This window comes from Phyllostomus hastatus, unplaced genomic scaffold, assembly GCF_019186645.2.
Source record: "Phyllostomus hastatus isolate PE091 unplaced genomic scaffold, TTU_PhHast_1.1 phas_contig_195, whole genome shotgun sequence".
NCBI classification, from domain to species: domain Eukaryota; kingdom Metazoa; phylum Chordata; class Mammalia; order Chiroptera; family Phyllostomidae; genus Phyllostomus; species Phyllostomus hastatus.
Window position 1 is genome coordinate 1,125,752 of NW_025333706.1, and position 20,978 is coordinate 1,146,729.

A 20,978-nucleotide genomic window follows, 5' to 3' on the forward strand; every position below is an offset into this window, starting at 1 on the left:
CATCTCTTTATAGTATTTACAACTTATAATTCTAAAAAAATTAATTAAATGTAAAAAATAAAAGCTTGAAAGGTATGCAAGGACATACAATATCTATTTATGATAAAAATTTAGCAAACTAGGAATGAAAGAGTACTTTCTCAAAATGATCTAAAGGGTATCTACAATGATAAAACTTCAGCAAACAGTATACCGAGCTGACCGTTACATCTCAAAGTCAGCTTGTTTATCCAGTACCATGTTATCTTAATTTTTATAAGCAACTACTACACTGTCTTGATTTCTAGAATTTCTTAATAAATCATGATGTTAGTCTATTGAAATGTCTTTGCTATTCTTAGCCCTTTTCTCTAACATATACATTTTAGTCAGTTAAGCAAGTCCCTTGAAAGTGTTTTAAAAATTAGAACTACAATAACTCTATGACCAAGTTAGAGAATTTATATCTTTATAACATGAAATTTCCCTAACCTCAAACACAGGATATCTCTCCCTTTATTCAAATACTTTTTTTATGTCCCTCAAAAATTCCTAATTTTGCTTGTCATCTCACTTTGTATCTGTTACGTTTATTTCTAGGTATGTGACATTTGATGTTAGGCTTTAAGTGTACTATTTTATCATTTGTTTTTGCTTGGTCTCTCGGTTTTACCTTTACATACTTCCTCTTTACTTCCTGTATCGGCTCAAGAAGTCAGAAAAAGACATGAGCCCTCTGTTAACTTGAAGTAGTAATTAGAAGTCTTCTGAAGAGTTTTACCAACATTTCAAGTTCTATGAAAAGTTTATTCTCTTATGTAAGAATGTTTTTAAAAACTGAATTGGTTGCAATTCATGGTGTGCTGACTAGTGCAGTCACACAGGATGCTGCACTTGGGTTTAATCCTCTGTCTTCACATCTGGCAATTCTTACTAATTCTATCTTTAAATTTATGTTTTGTAAGTGAAGTCTGGTGGGACAAGAGAGCTTGCACTGACGGTTGGGAGCCTCAGTTTACATGAAGCCTTGCCTCCCACTGTTTCCCAAGTGGGTTCTCAGTATGGGTTTCTCAGCCATGGGCTTCAACCCTTTGGTTCCTGACCCCTGGCCCAGTCTGCCCCTCACCTTTTCCCTATGTCCTCTCCCTGCCACCATCAAGGATCTGGGGATGGGGAGTGCTGGCATGCATATTCCATGAAGTTAAATAATAATAATAAAAAGAAACAAAACAAGAATATAGGAAAAGCAAAGTAAATAACACCACAATAAAGCAATCACTCAAAACCAAGTTGGGGAGTGACCCACAGGTGAGAATGAGTTGGTTTCTCTAATAAATCCATATTTGAAAAGTTGATGTCAGGGGGCCTTGTTTAAAGACTAAAAGAGACAAAGTCAATGTGTAGGCCCAAGTTTAGATATGGATCCAAACCAATCAATCATAAAAAGGCAACTGTTAATCAGAATCAATCCAAAACAGGTGTCAGAAAACATTTTTTAAAATTTTCTTGAGATGTACACCATAAGGACAGAGATAGACACAAAGTATCATTTCAGAGTAAATTGCATTATGCTTCAGATCTCTTTAAGGATATTCTAGCAAAAAAGAGGGGAATAGATGAAACAAAGGGATGTTGCTGAATTAAACAATTGATACACCCAAGTTGATACTACTATTCCACTTTTATGTGTGGAAATTTTCCACAGTACATCTCTGTAAAAATTCATCTCCTAGGAAGCTTTTCTTTCCCAGCTTCTGCCAGAAAGTTGGTGATTTCCCTCATCATCTCCCTTAACAGTTTATTTACATCTTTACCATCACAGTACATAACCACAACCAATTATTTAGGCATACATTACATATTACTTTAAATTTAGTGCTCATCTGCAGAGGACTCTGCTATGTTGTGGGTACAGAGTGGTGAACAAAAGAGGCATGCCCTCTTCTTCCCTGGGTTATGGAGAGTATGCTGCAGCACATGTGGGAGGCCAGGCAGTCCCAGCAAAACCCGGTGTGCGGGGCTGGAAACCCCGAAAGACGCAAGGAGGGAGAGGAATGGGGAAAGGAGGACCTCCAGAGCGGAAGGTATAAGGAAGCCCTTTCAGAAAAATGAAGGTACAGGCCCATCTAGTGCTGGGAAGTTGTAGGGCCCATCTACGTTCTCATGTGCATGGTGCGGCAACTAACATTGAATCAGGCTTTGTTACTACAAAAATAACATGCTCACTTGGAGAAATATGAAAAATACTGAAGATCACGTTTAATTGTCACCTAAAAAGAACCAGTATATGACTCGGCATTTTTTCCCCAGCAACTTTATTTAGAGTTCAATACTAAGTGCCAAAGAACTTCTAAAAACCACTTTTAATCCCAGTATCTGACAGTGTCATTTTAAGGAATCTTTTTACAATTTCCCACTTAGAAAACACGCATATACATGCGTACCCACAGGGTGGTTATCCGAGTGTGTGCACGGAGTGAGAACAAGGTTTTACCTAAACTCAGGCCTCCCGGGCTAGGCCTCCGGCTCGCTGTCCAAGCAGCACCTTGGCCGGTTCCTGAAACGTTCCATGGAGCTCAACCTCAGCTTCTTGCGTCCCTATTCCCCAAACCAGGCCTCGTCCTCTCACCCTTCCTAACCTGGACTTGCCTCAGTGTAACGTGGCGCGTCCGCTTTCCCCACTTCCCACAGACTGGAGACGCGAAACCCAGCCCAGGGACCCCGATTCGGCGCCGGCGCTGCTGGGCGGGCAGCCCCGCCCACGTCTCGCCAAACTCCACGATATTTCACACGTCCAGCAACTTTGTCGCCCTAACGGCTGTGCAGACCTGGAACGTTCGAAACGCCTACGCACGCGCTTTACGGCCCTTAACGTCTCGACTTCGCCCTTCGAAGTGACGTTCCGTATGTCTCGAAGCTCTCCACCTCCACGCCTTGCCAATCATCCATTTCTTCCCTCCAGCAACCTCGCAACAGGCCTCTGAGTGGCTGATCTTGGGAGTGAACTACGCGGAGGAGCGCTGACAATAGGTTGGGAGCTGGCCCCGCCTTCCCGCAGTTTGCGTAAAAGATGATTGGTCGGTTTCTCCTTCCAATCAACGGCGGGCTGTCTGATTCAAACCGATATCGTTCGACCAGCTGTCGGTTAGTCGTAGTCGAGTCGTTAGCTTGGTCAGACGCGGAAGGTAGCTGGGCTGGGTCGCATCCATTCTTCTTACCCCGTTGCTCCCTCTTTGCGCCGCTCACGTTCTGACACGATGGCCCACAAACAGATCTACTACTCAGATAAATACTTCGACGAGCACTACGAATACCGGTAAGCGGCCTCAGGCGGGCTCCCTCCGCCGGTTGGCCGGGGTTCTGATGGGACCGGAAGTCAGGCCAGGTGATCGCGGATAGTTGAAGTAGGGTCCCTATCGAGATCGAGGCTGTCGAGGTAGAAATGCGTCGGGACGCGTCGGGGCTGGAACGTTCCCTCTTTCTCGCTTCTGAGGGCCTCTCCGGCCTCCGCTCTTTGTTCGGTGTGTGAGAAGGCTGAGGCAGGTGCGGGGATTGGGTCGCTTCTGAGTTGCTATTTCAGAGGGAACGGGCGGAAGAGCAGCAGCAGACTGATTCTCAGCCACAGTCGGGTCGGCCCTCTGGGTTGAACAGTGGCGGACGGCTAGCGGCGAGAGCCCGCCTCCTCCACTAGCGGTGCGGTTCCAGAGAATCGCGAACTAGTTAGCATGATTGCAGTCACTACCAGGTGGAAAGTGGAGGGGTGATTTTAGTTTGTTAACATAGAGAAACACTTTTCTGTTGTTGTTGTTGTTGTTGTTTAGAAGTTAGTGATACTCAAAACGTCCTAAAAGGGGAATCCCTGAAAATTTAGCGTATTGACTGGGATTTGAAAAATATTTTTTGGGTGACCTACGTAGCCTTTTGTGCGTTAACCATGATGACCAAGGGCCTTATTAAAGGGGGTTCCTTTCCAGATTAAATTGAGAATTTGAGTAGGCTACGGGCATTTTTTTTTTTCTGTTAGTGCATACTGCTCAAGTAATCTTCGCTTTGAAGACTTTTTGTCCTCTGAATCGTGATGTGATGCACTAGAACGTACATGCTGAAATTAATCTTTAAAGTTAGCAACTTGTGGGAGGGAAGAAATACGCCATTTATTGGTCTTATTGTTTGCAGACTTACCTGGGGCGTGGCTTCAAAGACCGATTTGACCCTGGCCGTTCTCCTGGGTGGTGCCTAGGAAGCTTCATTCTGGAGCCAAGTAGTGATCCTGTTTTCTATGCGCTGCCCTTTGAAGTTAGATTTCTAAGAGTGTTATTTGAGGAAGAAAGAATATCAAGTTTGGTGTGTCTCTCTAGTTGTGTTGGAAATCTGTATCCTCAGAAAAAAAACGGGGCTTTAGAGATTAGTAATATATACGTTGCTTTATACTACAATCAGAAAAATACTGTTTTTCTGGATCGAAATTTGAAGTCGATCATTTTTTAAACACGGTAACTACGAAGTACACAGACTGAATGCTGTAATATGTTGGAATAAGGTTCAACTATGTGATGTCGACCAATGGACAATATTGGTCGACATTGGGGATAGACAATAATGGACAGAATGTAGACCATATTATCGTTCTAAAACCTGGAAAAAATAACTCTGAAACACGTATGGGTCCATATAAATTACTATTCTGGCAGTGGTTTCATTTTTCAGTTTTAATAAACGAACAGTCATTGATGGGCACTAGATAAGTAGACTGTGGTATCAAAATTTTAGCCAAATTTAGTAGTTTGTGTGTATTCATGTATAGGAGAAAATCCTGTCATATTTAAAGTGGTATATTTCTAATCCATTATTAATTTAAAATGATGGTCCTTCTTAGCCAAGTCACTTACCTTTGTACAATAGAAACAGAACAGTAATTAATCTTTAGAGCTGCTTTTAGAGGCAAATCAATAGTTGATAATAAAAGCAGAGAGGTGTGATTCTAGGCAGTTTGTATATGGCAGTGCAGCATGCGATGTGAATTTCAAAAGTTTATTTTTGCGAGTGTGCAGGTTCTTTTTTTACACTTAGGTTCTTTTGTAAATGGTCTTAAAAACTTAGTTCTTTAAAATAACATCTGGAACAACTATTATAGGATGTGTGGATTTAAATTTAGAAAAGCTGTAAATTCGTATTTTAAAAATTCTAATCCACAGCTTCTGTTGGGCCTTTCTAATCGCATATAATAGCTCCTTTGTTGTTTATGTTTGTCTTTACCTTCTCTCCTCCATGACAAGCCCAAGTACTGAAATAAACATTGAGTTTTGGAAATAATTATTCCTACACATAGTTAGAAACTATCTCCATGCAATGAAATACAGGTAGAATTTCTATGTGAACTTGAAGCAACTTACACATTTTTCCTTTATAATCACACCTCAATGATAAGCCTGTTTCCATCGTTTCTGGAACAGGTAGGTGTTGTGACTTCTATCAGAATAACATGTTGGTACATTTATGTAGGTACACATAAGCATTACATTCCTCTTTGAGACGAATCAACAACGTCATAGAAGTGATAGGTTATTGCAGAACCTTAAAAGTAGTTGTTAAAGCAGCATTTTAAGAATGAATGAGAATGAGGTAGCTGATAAGTATTGCTAAGATTCATCATGTAGTTCATGGGAATTGGTGAAATTTTAACCAACGATGATAATAAGCATAATTTGACTTGGCCTTATGGCAATCTAGCTACATAATACAGTCGTGCCAAGGTTCACTTTTGTTCTGCAAATAATATGAAATTGGAACTTAATTAACCAGCCACAGACTAGGTTGACACGTTAGTCTTATGATGGGTTATGGGTTTACTTTTTCTGTGTGCCAGAAAGTAACCAGATTGTGCCTTTCTTACCCCCAGCCAACCAATTCACAGGTATTGGTGTCCTATATTGGTAAAATAAAATTTGGTTGGTGGTTATGGATGACTGTGTAAAACTAATACTCATAACTGGAAATGATGCTGGGAACTGTGATTTTTATGGAGATCTTTGTATTGTAATTAAATAAGGGGCAGTGCAGATTTGTGTTTAAGAATTTAACAAAGCTTCAATTTCATGTGTTCTTCACATTGAAGAATATTACATGCCTTCCTAAAAAAAGCAAGTTTGGGGTATTATAGGTCAATTAACTTACTGGAAAACTGAAGGTGGCAAGATAGATATGTATATGTGATTAGTGTTTTTTGCTTTTGATTCTGAACAAAATATAAAGCAACTTCTGGAGTATACAAGGATTTGATTATGGTACAAATCTACAATGTTGAATAATAGGAAACCCAAATTAACTGTTAACAAATGAGATATATTTTTCTGCTTTATGTAAAAGGCTCCATGAGGCTGGATTGACAGCTCCACAATCAGGGACCATCCTCGATTTACAGTAGTTTCTGTGGTCTTACATATATGGCTTCTCTAGCTTCCTAATCAGGTTAATCTTTGTAATCAACAGGAAGGAGATAAAGAATTGGGTGTGTTCTTTTCTTTTGCAGACACTTTCTATAAATTACCTATTTTCTGCTTATATCCCATTGCCCAGAATTTAGTCACATGGCCAGACATAGTTGCAGGGAAGTCTAGATATTTTTTTGCTTAATTGTGTGTCCAAATTAGTTTTGAACATTCAGACAACTTGCAAGCCCTGTGGTGGGAAAAGAAGTTAATGCTAAATAAAATGAATGCCTTCTGGTTCCGGTCTGCATATCCTTCCTAATTTGAACATAGGCCATTAAAAATCCAAATCAAAGTTAGTGCAGATTGTAGTCCTCAAGATTGATGCCAATTGACACAATATGCCAGTTGCTTTAAAGAACTTTGAGGACGAAAAACCCTCAATTTTTAAGAATCCTAAAAATGTGTCATGATCACAATGGTAGAAGAAGGCATATTTACACACAGAACACTAATGCTTGGCTGTGTCTTTCAACAGGCATGTCATGTTACCCAGAGAACTTTCCAAACAAGTACCCAAAACCCATCTGATGTCTGAAGAGGAGTGGAGGAGACTTGGTGTCCAACAGAGTCTTGGATGGGTTCATTACATGATCCATGAGCCAGGTAAGTTTCCTATTTGGGAAAATGTTAACTGAATTAGAATAGTAGCTGTTGTGGTGGTTGAAAATTTTTTAGTAAAGCTGACATTCAATGATATCCTAAAGTAACTGATAGATTTGACTAATTTTGAATGACTCCATTCTTTTCCTCCCTGGAGAGGGTTCCAATTTTACAGTAAATAAAATACCACACAAGTGAAAGTAATGCCTTTTTCTCCTGTGCAAAAAGTGAGTCAAAAATTAGGCTATTCTTTTTCTTTTTTTTTTTTTAATATTGTGTCATTGTAATCTTATTTTACCATAAACATATTTAGTATTCTGTTATCCCTTTTTTTGGAAACTAAGAACTTATTTAAGACAACTTAAGTATCCTTAAATTTTATGTAGGGAGGCCCTGACTAGTTGTAGCTGTTGGTTGGGTGTCCTCCTGTGGAAAGTCACCAGTTCAATTCCTGGTCAGGGCACATGCCTAGGTTGCAGGTTTTGGTCCTGATCTGGATGTATACAAGAGGCTTCTCTCACATCGATGTTTTTTTTTTCCTCTTTCTCTCTTCCCCTGTCTTGTAAATAAATAGGTTTTGGTTTTTTTTTCAAGTTTTATGTATAGAAATTTATGCAATTTGAAGTGATTTGTCTTTTAGCCTTCTATTAAAGGGTAATTGTTATCAACCATATGTAAGATCAAATAGATAAAATGACCAGCGAATTCAAATGTGCTGCCTTTGTTATACATTATGAACGTGTAAGTGGTATTTACCAGTTTTCCAGATTAACTGAACTGTTAACTAAGACTTGTGGGGTTAATAAATTCTGCTTATTGGTTATATCAGTAAATCTAAAGTCAAGGATTTAAAATGTAAAATGCTTTGAACAAAGTTTGAAGGCATACCGGAGAAGTTGTGTTAGGTGGGCCTAAAGCTATCTTGTTTTCCACTCTTGCTAAGAAAAAGCAGCAGTAGCAATATCAAAAACTCTTTTTAAGACTCACAGTTAGGATTCAGGCATGTAATCATTAGAGTTCAAGAGGTGTTTCTCCAGATAATACAAAAGCAACTAAGGAGAACTTAACTGTAGATTTCTAGGCCACCTCCTTACAATGAAATAATCTACTGGGATAGATCCCTAGAACTGGCATTATTATAAGCTGGTGGTTTTTTAATGAGGTGTGGGTGTCTTTACCCCACAGAGATAACTATTCTCTCTCTCTCTTTTTTTTTTTTTTTTTTTTTTTGCTGGAATTGAGATTCTGAAAGTAGAAACCATTCTCCCCAAAGTAGCTTTTGTGCTTACCATCCCTTTTCTCCAGGGTGGGTAAAACTAAAACACTTGGGAAATACTCTCAATGTCAGGCTGCTTTCTTCTGTTTCCTGATGACAGTGACTTTTAAGCAAAGTTTTCAGATACCTTAATAAGTAACATTAGTTGACAATAGGTTTATTTTATTTTGGTTCAGCTGAGAATTCTTTGAATTTTGAGTGAAAATTAACCATATTATATTAAAATGATACAAAACATTTTCTTTCCACAGAACCACATATTCTTCTCTTTAGACGACCTCTTCCAAAAGATCAACAAAAATGAAGTATATCTGGGATCGTCAATGAAATCTTTTTCAAATTTAATGTATATGTGTATATAAGGTAGTATTCAGTGAATACTTGAAAAATGTACAAATCATTCATCCATACCTGTGCATGAGCTGTATTCTTCACAGCAACAGAGCTCAGTTAAATGCAACTGCAAGTAGGTTACTGTAAGGTGTTTAAAAAAGGTGTTTAAAATTTCTTCTAGTAAACTCTTAATGTAAGTGCCTGTTTGACTTTACGTTACTTTTGTTAAATAAAGTTTGTATGTTGCGTTTATCACTGTGTGAAGTTATTCAAGTTTATTTAAAGTTAATTCATGATTACAAGTTTTTGGATGATTTCAGTTTGATTTTGACCCTGAGGAAATAATTAAAGGGATTTAAAACAGCTTGGTGTGATGAGGTTATCATATAATTTACTTGAGAAGAAACCAAGAACCAACCAGGGATAAATTCACTAAAGCTAATTGTCTAGGGCCTCCATTTGAAGAGTGTAAAGACCCCAACTTAATACTCTCTGGGCTGCTTCCACTTACCTACGAACTGCTACATCTATTGGCCTTGGAAGAAACCACTTAACCCTTTTTCCCTTTGCCAGGTGGGGATGTTTCCTATAAATTAGCATTTTTTAAAGTTTGAAAGCACTGTAAACACTCCATCATGCCATAGATAAAAATTTTGAGTCTGTAAAGTTGCTTTTTTAGCTGCTAGGGAAATATTTTAAAGCTAATGCAGTCTATCTTCATTGGTTTGCCAGAGAATCCTTTAAAAATAAGCTTAAGGTAAACAGACTGCAGTTGGGTGGTCCTCTGTATGTCCCTTTAGAAAGGGGTGCCAATAAAGACTGAAGCAACCTAGAACTTAGGCCTTTGGGACCCATCAGTTAGAGGTCTAGAGTTAGCAAGTCATCAACAGAAAGATGACAGAATTGCTAAGTAAACATGATAGCATTTAAGGCAGACCAAAGAATACTGAGAGGTTAGCGGCAACGACCCTCTCCACAACCTCCAGCACTGATTACTGCCCCCAGACCCTGAACCTCTCCAAGGTCTGGAGGTTTGGCTGTGCGTAGGCATGTTTAATTAATCACACAGAAACCTGAAGAAAGCTGCCTACATTTTTCCTCCTTGAAATATTGTACTTGGTAGTTACTCAACCCCTCTCGGTGCAAGGTTTCCTAGAGTTAACCTCAAGCCTAGGATTTTGAATCTAATCAAATCCTACGGGTCAAATAACCTACCCTGGGAGCAACCTTAAATTCCTACACCTTCCAGCTCCAGTGCAAGTCAGGAGTTCCTCATGTTTCCACCCCACAGCCTCCCTCACCTCCGTGTGACCCCGGGCTCGCATCCATTTCTCACCCTCCTTAACTCCCCTCTGGATGGTATTACTGGAAAATCAGACTATTTTTCTCTCTCCCTTTCCCAGCACTCTTCCTAATAGTTAACAGCTAATTGGTGGAAACAACTGGGCAATTTTGAAATTCTTTTCTGTGGTTACTTCCAAAGTGCTTGAAGTTCCTGAAGTTAGGACACCCAGTCTGTAGGGCTTGCGGGTATGCACTACTAAGTCCCCAACCTACCACACTCCCGCCCCGCTCCAGGTCTCGCTACCCCGTGTGGACTCATCTGGGTGTGGTCCACCCGCATCCCGAGGGCTGCCCAATGCCTTTGCAGAAAGTAAGGTACACGGGAGCCGACCACCTCAGTTTATGGGTAGAACTTGAACTGCCACAGCCGCAGCCACAAGCACTCCCTACCGGAAGCAGGGCGGGCCGGGGCGCGTTTCTGTGACGCACTTCCTGGCGTCCGCTCGGAAGGCGGAATAGTGGTGAGGCGGAGTACTTCGCTCGTTCAGCCGGCTGACGGGGCGGCTTCTGGCCTCCTAGGCCCAGCCGCCTCCGATCTGCGGGCCATGGCGTCAGAGGGGCCTCGGCAGCCATCGGGCGAGGTGAGGACCGTGGCTCCGGGCATCTCGAAAAGCGAAGGGTGCGGACGGGATTGGGCGGCGCGGGACGGGCGGCCGGTTCCCCAACCCCGGCATCTACATCGCCCACTGCTGAGTGGGTTGAGGATGGACACCCTCGAGGGGACACTGCCCATTTCCCCGCGGGAAGGCTGCGCCGCCGCACTGGCTTCCCGCATTCCTGGCCAGGAGTGGTTAAAGTAGCTGTCGCTCAAGTGTATTTTGAAGCGAGAATCTCCGCTAGACTTGCGCAGCGGAACCACTAGAGGGAGCCCAGGCATTTGCATAGATTGGGTTTCAAACGAGTCAAACCTGTGCTTTAAGAGTTGTCAGTGAAAGTAAATCAACACCTAAGAACCAAAATCCACTTTGCAACTTAAATATTCCAAGGGTTTATGGCGATAGATTTTCTAGCAAAACTTTATCTTTTTAGCAAAACTCTTAGTGGTTCACCGACTGAAAATTGTGTAACTCTTACGAGAAATTCAATGGAAATAAACTCTTGCAATGTGTTTTGTGCTACAGGTAACGTTTGATTACGCACACTGCTACGGTGCTGACTTATCCCTAGGTACAGCTGAGAGGGATAAAATACCCTTATTCCCAGCTAAAGCTAAGTAACCGTCAGTTGAGGTCCTAACTATGTATCTCGGTTGAATTTTACTTGCATTGTAATTGCTGTTCTTATTTTTCACTTAAATATTTGGTGGGCCAATTTTTATAGTTAAATAAAGCATTGGGGGAGAAATTGTTGGCAAATGCTTGTCTTTACTAGGCAGAGATATCTGAACAACAGCGCTGGGATTAGCATTTCTGGGGACTGCCAAAATGGAGCCACTCTGGGTTTTTTGTTTGTTGACGTTTGGTTGATCTCATAATGTATGTAGCTATAACCTCTTTTTTCCTCAGGGCATCAAGTTGTCAGCAGATGTCAAACCGTTTATCCCCAAATTTGCTGGGCTCAGGGTGGCATGGTTAGAGTCGTCAGAAGCACACGTGTTCCCTAGCTGTGCAGCCACGTACTATCCTTGTGTTCAGAAACTACCATTGCCTGAGTATGTATTTTTATAAATGTCTTGCCTTACCTAAGGACTTTGTTTCTTGGCTTTAATGGTGATTAGACTTTACAACATTGGCTAACACATTAAAGTTCTTAAAGCAACTAGAGAAGATGCTCCTTAGCCAGGAACAGTCTGAACCAGTAGCACAACTTAAGTGTGTGCTACAGCAGAAACGGAAGCTTCAACTCTCATTTTCTTTCTCTGTACTCAGGTATTTTGGGTAAAGAAAGTGTGTAGACTACATTGCATTTATTTGTAGGGAGTGCAGTTTAAGGGTTCATTTGTGCATACAGTTTAAAACTATGTCATGTATGTGATGGCAGATGAAATGGCAGGGGAGGGGGGGAGGAAATGGGGTAGGGAAAAACCTAAATAAATAAGAAGGCTCTTCAGTTTTAGGGGTTGACATTTTAAAATCTTACTGTTGAAGGAATGGGGGCTAGCAACCATAGCTGCCTCTATGTGGATAATTCTTCACAAGTTGCCTGGTTTTGCTTTCAATCATTTTGTTTTATATGTGTCTTATGGAGGTGGTTTCTCCAAAATTTGGTTATAAATTCTTCTAAGTTTGAATTGAAAGAGGGCTTATGTTTTTTACATTTTTTTCCTTAGAATACATTCTTAAGGTATTTACAGAATGGTTTCATTGTTAGCTGAATTTAGAAAAATAAGTTCAACTTTTCACATAATTGTGAAGATTATTTGTGATTTATGTTTAAGGTATGAATTGCCTTTTTGCTATGTAAGAATTCTTCAATTTCTTTGACATGTGTCAAATTTGTTTCCCTTTTTTCTTTTTTTCCTCACACCTACAAGGTGTAATTGAAAACTATTTATACTTCCTATATATTCTAGAATTATATCCACAAGATTGAGAATTGGAATGAGTAAGAAAATCATTGAGTTCTCTGGTATATTTAGGAAATACTGAAAGTTATATTTTTTGACAAAAGTTGAAGATTTACCTGTACTAAAGATCTTTGGTAGGAATACCCAAATTTTCCAGTGTAATTTTATCTTTTGTAAAAGGGATGTTGGCATGGGTTTCATCTGAGTTGTTCCCTACCTTGGGTGGTGCACATAATAAAATACAAAATACATCTTAGTGATAAGGTCTCTAAGCCATCTACTGGGTGGGATTCTGGAAACTCAAAATAAAGGTAGATCATATTCATATAGCTAAAGCAACATCCTGGCAGTAACATGAACTGTGATTCAAGGCTTGAGGATATGCAATACCAAATTCAAAAATGTTTCTTAATCCCTTATCCTTTTTAGCTTTGATTTTGATTTTTTAAAAAATGTTCATTGGAGGACATGTTCATTGATTTCTAGAGAGAGGGGAAGGGAGAGCTAGAAGCATTGATTGCTTGCCTCCCCTATGTGCCCCAACTAGGGATCAAGGCCACAACCTAGATATGTTCCCTGCCTGGGAATTGAACTGGCAACTTTTCAGTGTATGGGATGATACTACAACCTACAACCAACTGAGCCACACCAGGCAGGGCTGATTTTGATTTTTAATTGTTCATAACAAAGGAAATGATTGGCTGACTATTCCTGATTGGCAAGAAAACAATTAGGGGCAGAGGACATGAAATCAAAGAGAAAAGGTTAGAAAGAACAGGAGCCTTTCAAGTGAGGAGGAAATGGGGAGACTTTACCTAGTTGAGAACGGATTATCTAGTCAGTTCTAATGTAGGTTAAGAAGTGCATTGCTCTAGTCAGATTTCATCTAAATGGAGATCTCTTGCATGAAGAAAAGGAGTAGCCTTTTCTATAACAAACGTATTTCCTCTTTCCTGTTACTTCCACTATTACAACCTTATTCTGTACATCCACTTAAAAAAGGGGAGGAACCTTTTACAGAATCTGTCTACCTTCAGTGCCTCTAACAGTGCACTCAAAGGGATTTCATTTATTCAGTTGGGGTTAAATATTGTATGGAAAATGCTAGATGCTAAGCAGGAAAGACTTACCTCCTGAGCTCTTCTGTTTCGGTCAATCTTTTATAGACTTGAACTAATGGAGATGAAAGAAAATGTACTAGTCTTCTCCAAATTTATGTTATAGACAAGACAAATATTAGAAGAAGTATTCTGGTATATAGAATTACCCATTTGGAAAGTACTGATTATTTACTGGTGTTATGAACAATTAGAGGCTATGCAGACAAAACATGTTCTCTCATTGTTGCATTTTGTTTGGGTATTCTTGTATATGTTTACATCTTTTCATGCTTGCCACATCCATGAGGTTGACAGGGACATGTAGTGTTATTTCTCCCATCTAAGTACTAACCAGGCCTGCCCCTGTTTAGCTGATGAGATCAGGTGCATTCAGGGTGGTATGGCTGTAGACTGTAATGTTATTTCTACACATGACAAACAAGCTAAAATTGCTTGACCAAAATTATTGAGATAGGTAGCATCAGAATCAGAATTAGCATTTAGTCCTTTGACTCTGAGTTCAGTTTTATTTCCCAAAGCTGCTGTTGCTGTTGGTGAGAGTTTGTTGAGCATTCTCAGCATCTTGGAATATACTGTGAAATGTCACAATGCACAGTCGGATGCTTTTAAGTTAAAACCTCTCAGCTTTGAGAACTAGCAGTGCTGTCAGTGTAGCTTAGATTGATTTGGTAGGTGGAGGAGTGGCTCAATCCCTGGCAGCTGCTGGCCTGACCAAAGGGATCATCATGTGAAAGATGGGTTGGGAGACAGTAGAAGAGAAAGTTCCCATTTTTAAGGGGGTGTTTTAGGCAATGAAAAGCCTACATAGTACAGCTGAAAGTTTAGGTTTGCTGGGTATGAAATAGGGAGCTTTGGGGTTCACCGCTGGATTCTGGTTTGACTTTAAGGGAGAGGGGCTTGAAGCTTTGATGGGTTCCAGGCACTGGAAAGAAAATACATTGAGACCTGCTGTAAGAGAAAAAAGATTCTGTGGTTATCCATATGGGTGTTGGTGGGAAAGGTGTATAGCAATTTTCAGTTATTAGAATCGTAGAATCATTTATGAGAACACAAGTTGGAAGTATGGCTAGTTTGGGGACCAGATGTTAAATTTTAGATTTACATGTACCAGGTTGGGGGAAAGTGAACTATTAAGTGGAAGTGATACATAAATTGGAATTAGAGGGCTGGAGGTGATAAAGGTACTTGATTGCAAGTATTGATGTGTGTGTGCGTGTGTGTGTGTGTGTGTGTGTGTGTATCCTGAACAGAACAGTGAGAGGCTTGGACTCCATGAATGTGACAGGTGAGATAGAGTGCAAGGGAAACCATGCCAAAGAGGAGGCTTTGGGAGGTGGACGAGAGCAAGAAGAGGACAGGACTTACAAGTCCAGGCCAGAGGAACTTTTCTAGTGGTGTGATATAGGAGCCAAACCTGTCCAGTTGTGCTGAAGAGGTGACAGTGTGACAGGAAGGAAGTCCTAGAGCAGGGGTGTCAGACTCATTTTCACCGGGGGCCACATCAGCCTCGTGGTTGCCTTCAAAGGGCCAAAAATAATTTTAGGACTGTATAAATGTAACTACTCCTTAACTAAAGAGTTGAAATTACATTCAGCCTTTTGATGAGCTGCCAGAGATGAGCTGCTGCTTTTGAGGGGGAACGAGTGCAGGATAAGGCAGTGGGCATAAAGGAGATAGTGTTACTATGATTAAGGGTCCTCTGGGCAGTTTATGGCAACTGGAATTTTACAGACAAGCCATTTGAAGAGTTGTTCTCTGCATATAATTGTATTTACCTTGGATGGACAGAAAAAAATACCAACTTTTCAGAAGAAGGAGGACCAGTGATAACTCCAAAGTGGAAAACTAGGTTGTGATAGAGCGAGGACCAAGCCAAATTCTGCTAACTCATGGGTGAATATTTTCTGGATGACAGCAGTCTTCAAACCACCACTGGGGCCCTGGCCAGATAACTCATTTAGTTAGAATATTGTCCCACTGTGTCAAGGTTGCAGATTCAATCCCTGGTCAGGACACAGACAAGAAGCAATCAAAGAATACATAAAGAGGTGAAACAATAAATCAGTGTGTTTTTCTCCCTCTCCCTCCCTCTCTCTCTGGCTCTCTCTCACCCCCTTCTCTGTCCCTCCCTTCCCCCCTACCCCCCCCCCCAAAAGAATCAATCAGTTAGTAAAAATAAATGTAAAAAGCGACCATTGGATCTGCCCTCTTTTTCTTCTTTACCTAAATTGTATTGGTCTGTTCATTTATCCAGTTTTTGAACTTGAGACAGTCTTTCTTGCTTTTTTCTATCAACCCATCTTCTTTGCCTATCTTGTAAAGAACAGATTCCTCTCACCTTCATCTGAGCCCCATTAGATTTTCTGAGCATCAAATAAATAAAATGGGTAGTCACATCTAGTGTTAGCATTTGGGGAGTGGGATGCAGCTTGGAAACTCCCTCTTCTCTTCAAAGAGCAGCCCTAGCCAGATGGTCTGTGGAGCAGAAAAAGTTTAATAAAGGGGTTTTGTTTGAATTTTAATTAGGAAAATTTCATTACTAGAATAAATTGTTGATAAGTAAAAGATGTTACAAGATCTAAACCTATAAAATATGAATTAATAGGCATTGATACCAGACAGTCTGTGATTAAGTACTGCATGAAAATGAGGACAGTGACCATTCTTAAGGGTGTCTTCTAAGTCCAGTTTGGTCACAGTGACTCCCTTTCTCCTTCTCTTTGGGCTCTTACTTGCAGCAGAGTAGAAATAGGACTTCTAATAAGAGTTTTGGTACCTGGGCCCATATCTCCTGATGGTTGGACAGTTGGAAGATCATATAGGATGTCCCATTTATTAGCTTTGGATTTTCCTGCCTTTCAGTGGACTAGCATGCTGGGATTTCACTGATTTGCTGCAAGAAAATTTTCAGCTGTGGAAATTCACAGAAACATCTAGTGCTGGGTTGTAGGGATGAAAAGGTTGTGATTTATGTTTTAACTCAACTCTAGCATTTTGTCAGTGTATCGGCTTTCATTGCAAAATGGTTGAATCCTCTGGCCATATACAAATTTGCTGAAAAATCACTGTTATATTGTATTTTGGTTTAACCTAGCAGGCTTAAGCAAATTAGAGCAATCACAGATAGTGTCCATCTGGTCAGCAGGATGTGTAATTCCTTTACCACCATGCCTGAAGCATCCCTTTTGTAGCTCTGACCCTGCAAGTCAGCAGAACACAGGATGTGGTGGGCTTGAAACAGGGAAAGGGCTGCAGCAGGATGTCTCTGGGCACCCAGAGGCTCCAGGAGGCAGGCCTTGCAGGTTGTCAGGAGGGGGGTTGGATTTGGGTGGTGTGGTCCTCTGTAAAAAGAATAGTCTCAATGTCCCTTTTGGCCAAGGTTGCTGAGAGGCTTTCCCAAATATTGGACATCTTGAAAGTGAAAAGCTGCTGAGGTATCCATAGGCTTTCCTGATGCTCATTATAGTAGGGTCCTCTCAAAGATGTTCCAGCCCAATAGTAAAAATAACTAGGTCAGCATCTGTCTTTGCAGGTTAAGAAAGGCCCAGAGGTTTTATTTGGCTTTTAATTAGAGTTATTTCAATGCAGAATGAATGACCTCAAAGGTAATGCAAGTTTAACTTTTTTAAAAACTTTTTATTTATTTTTAGAGAGTTAAAGTGGAAGGAGAAAGAAAGAGAAACATCAATGTGTGGTTACATCTCTCATGCCCCCAACTGGGGACCTAGCCCACAAGCCAGGCTTATGCCCTGACTGGGAATTGAACTGGTGACCCTTTGGTTTGCAGGCCGGCATGCAATCCACTGAGCCACACCAGCCAGGGCAAACTTTTAACTTTTTTTTATTGTAAAATATTAAAGCTCCGTGGCTTGTGATATGAAATCTGTAACTAAAATTTACTATTTCTATTTAGGCAGAAACTCTATCCTGAAGATATGGCCTTTGGAGCTTCAACGTTTCCACATCACTATTTATCATCTGAGGTGGCTCTTCATCCATACACCTATTCTCCTTACAACCCGGAGTCTACACAGAATGTTAGCCCAGTGCCTAGCTCCCAGTATGATTACAATCAACCCGGTCATTACCAAGGCTTTCAGAGGGTGAAGCCGCGGTATGAGCACATGACCACTCTCCCACAAGACACAAAAGCCCTGTTTAAGGTCAGTAAGTGCTGTGGTTTGGTTTGGAGACCGTTACTCAATCCACTGAGCCACACCAGCCAGGAGTGCTGTGGTTTTGTTGGTCATGTTAGCATTTAACATGTAAAGAACTGATCAGTTCTTGCATTAACTTAAGCATTACTCATCTTTTTTGTGTTTAAGAATTGATTTGGTCTAACCTTTTTTAAAACGGTTGAGTTGTGAATACAGTGGTACCTCGGTACTCATTGTTAATTTGTTCTGGAACTTGTGATGAGTTCCAAAACCAACGAGTACTGAATGATGAAGCATATTCTCTTGTGGGGCGATGCCGTGACTCATACAGGTTCTAGCAAGTGTGACAAGGCCTAAGCAAGAGCCAAGTGCTGAACATTTTTTTCTCATCAAAATTCGGTAAGTCAAGAGTTTGATGAATTCTGAAGCAGAGAGTACCGAGGTATGACTGTACTTGCATATTTGCAATTTTAAACCTATTTTATAGTGGTACAGTTGACCCTTGAACAACATGAGATTGAAATGCGCCACTGGATCCACTTATGTGGATTTAAAAAAAATTTTTTTAAAGATCTTATTTTTAGAGAGAGAGGGGAAGGGTGGAAAAAAGAGGGAGAGAAACATGAATGTGTGGTTGCCTCTCACACACCCCCTACTACCTGACCCACAACCCAGGCATGTGCCCTAGACTGGGAATCAAACCTGTGACCCTTTGATTCACAGGTTGGCACTCAGTCCACTGAGCTACACCAGCCAGGGCTATATGTGAATATTTTTAAAATAAATATATTGGAAAACTTTTAGGAGATTTGTAACAGTTTAAAAAACTGTGCAGACAAACCCTGTTACTTTACTTTTTTTTTCCTCTGGCTCACTTTATTGTAAGAGTATAATATATACATCACATACGAACTATGTGTTAATTGACTTTATATTATCAGTAAGGCTTCCAGTCAACAGTAGGCTATTAAGTGTTACAGGATCAGAAGTTATATTCAGGTTGTCTACTGCTGGGGTGGGAGTGCCCTGAGCTTCCTCATTCAAGGGTCAACTATAGTTTTCCTAATTTGTGTTACTTTTTCATCTTTTCCTGCAGAAAAAAATGTGTGACGAACAAAAGTTTGACAATAAGAAGGCTGATGGAACTATATTATCTGATACAAAATCAGTAAAAGGCTCACATCATATGTCCATTTGTGCTGACACTAATTTGAAATCAGGTAAAAAATATCAAACTCTATGCTTTGTGTTATGTCAACCTACTCCACCCATCACAGAACCTTTGCTGTTTTTGGACAGCTGTTTCTGTGGGTTTATTTTTGTGAAAAGGCGAGGCCATCAGATGTCCTGTGGGATCCAGGAGGCCTTTCCTTCTGGGATGGGGACCTGTTGTGTGGGCTCTGTGATGTGCCCTTAATATGTTATTTACCTTGTTTTACACAAGAACTTATCTAAGGTCACATAGCAAGTAGGTCACAACCACAAAGCTCAAAACACATCTTTAAATAAAAGCAGATCACAACCATATCCTTTGTACTATATTTGGCCATGTTTATTTCTGACACAGTTTCTGTAGTATTCTGTTGGAACACTTCTTAATAGGTAGGACAGCTTGTCTATGACTTCACTTCTGTCTTAATACCAAACCTGGGGCAGTATAGTAGTTACTCAGAGGATACTGACTTTATTCTTGAGAGAAGTCATGTTTACTCTGGGCTTGGAAACTACCATTCTGGTCTATGGCTGAAAGTTAGTGGTTTTACATGGTGTTTTTGTTTTTTCCTGTAATTTATTTACAAGTGCAATTTGATCATAGGCATCCCCTGTTTATATAGTGATTTAAAACCTTTGTAATGGTGTACTTACTGGGAAAGGTCTATCGTTTATTTATAGGTATAATTTATGTTACTTGGTATATACATTTTTCTCTTTGTATTGACTCGTGAATTGGTACATGAAAAGGTGATAGGAAAGTTGAGCATTTAACAATAATAATTCTGGCCTTATGATTAAATATAGGGACTTTATGGCATTGTAACTGACATCGTTATTCATTTGCATTTGAAGGAAAAAGATAGGAAATCGGTTATAAGTTCAGTTCTACTTGCTTCCTCCAGTTTGTTCTAGCAAACTAAAATAGGGAACGTTTCTTACTTAAAGGAAATTTGTTGATGTCTCTTTAAATTTGCAAAACTCTAAAGTGTGTATTAAGGATAATTAAACTGCCCAGCTGTACAGTCATGTTTAGGTAACTATTACATCAATATTAAAATTACTCCTGAGATTTTCTGAGTGTCACCCTGACTTGCAAGGCTCAGTGGGTTGATCATTGTCCTGTAAACCAAAAGGTTGCCAGTTTGATTCTCAGTCAGAGCACGTTCCTGGATTTCAGAACAAGTCCCCAGTTGGGAGAAGTTGGGGGCATGTAAGAGGCAACTGTGTTTCTCTCGCACATTGATGTTTCTCTCTCTTTCTCCCTCCCTTTCCCTCTTTCTAAAAATAAATAAATAAAATCTTAAAAAATTTTTTTTAAAGTATTTTGGTTTTCTTGCTTGGTGGCCCAACCAGAGAAATTGCTACTTCTGGGCATATATGTTTACATTGTTACACAGAAGGTTAATAGCACTAGCAAAAGTTAGGCTTCTTTGACAATAACATGTTGCATCATTAGCAGTAGATTTTCTATTCTGCAACTAAGCATGAGTACAGGGCCATCAAACATTAACAATTTCCTCCTACTTTTAATTCTGTAAATACAGATGGTTATTTTAAACGAACAGACAGGAAATCCAGAATCATTGAAAAATGTGGACCATCCTCCAAACCTGAGTTTGAATTTACCAGGTTGGATTTTCCTAAACTGCAGGGTGCAGAGAACAATGAGATATTAGAGACACCAAAACAGCCCAAGTGGGGACCTTCACACTCTGCCTCTACGGACACTTCTCTTGTGAGAGAAGTGGTGAAACCCGCTCCAGTGTTGAGTACAGAGGTGAGTACAGGCTCCTTTCCCTTGTTTCCCTTTTTCTCTTTCGTTGTGTGAACTATTTATAGTGAGGCTGTGATACCTAGTGCTGCTCTTTTCAAAGAATCACCTAATACACTTAATTTTATCTGTTAGCTAAAAGGTACAGGAGAAGATTCTAGCATGAATCCAGCTGGTTAGATAGC

The 20,978-nt window shown here is 40.2% G+C and overlaps 2 protein-coding genes across 11 annotated transcripts in view; both read left to right on the forward strand.

Annotated features, from left to right (window-relative positions):
• Positions 1 to 3,097: 3,097 nt before the first annotated feature.
• Positions 3,098 to 8,931, forward strand: CKS2 (CDC28 protein kinase regulatory subunit 2). Its single transcript, XM_045833862.1, has 3 exons — positions 3,098 to 3,295; positions 6,946 to 7,073; positions 8,598 to 8,931. Exons 1-3 carry the CDS (start codon positions 3,237 to 3,239, stop codon positions 8,648 to 8,650), a joined length of 240 nt encoding a protein of 79 aa, XP_045689818.1. The 5' UTR covers positions 3,098 to 3,236; the 3' UTR covers positions 8,651 to 8,931.
• A 1,537-nt stretch (positions 8,932 to 10,468) lies between these two features.
• SECISBP2 (SECIS binding protein 2) overlaps positions 10,469 to 20,978 on the forward strand; it is a 49,842-nt gene continuing 39,332 nt past the window's right edge. For 7 of the 10 annotated variants that reach the window (XR_006785137.1, XR_006785139.1, XR_006785138.1 and 4 more), the window contains exons 1-5: positions 10,471 to 10,604; positions 11,529 to 11,674; positions 17,564 to 17,813; positions 18,904 to 19,027; positions 20,567 to 20,799. Coding sequence is in view for 7 of the 10 variants with exons in the window: in XM_045833876.1 (XP_045689832.1) it covers positions 10,569 to 10,604; positions 11,529 to 11,674; positions 17,564 to 17,813; positions 18,904 to 19,027; positions 20,567 to 20,799 (789 nt within the window). In the remaining 3 variants the exon portion in view is untranslated. Of the gene's footprint in view, positions 10,643 to 11,170; positions 11,191 to 11,528; positions 11,675 to 17,563; positions 17,814 to 18,903; positions 19,028 to 20,566; positions 20,800 to 20,978 lie in introns of those variants that run through there. The other 3 variants (XM_045833879.1, XM_045833880.1, XM_045833881.1) reach the window with 3 other exon arrangements.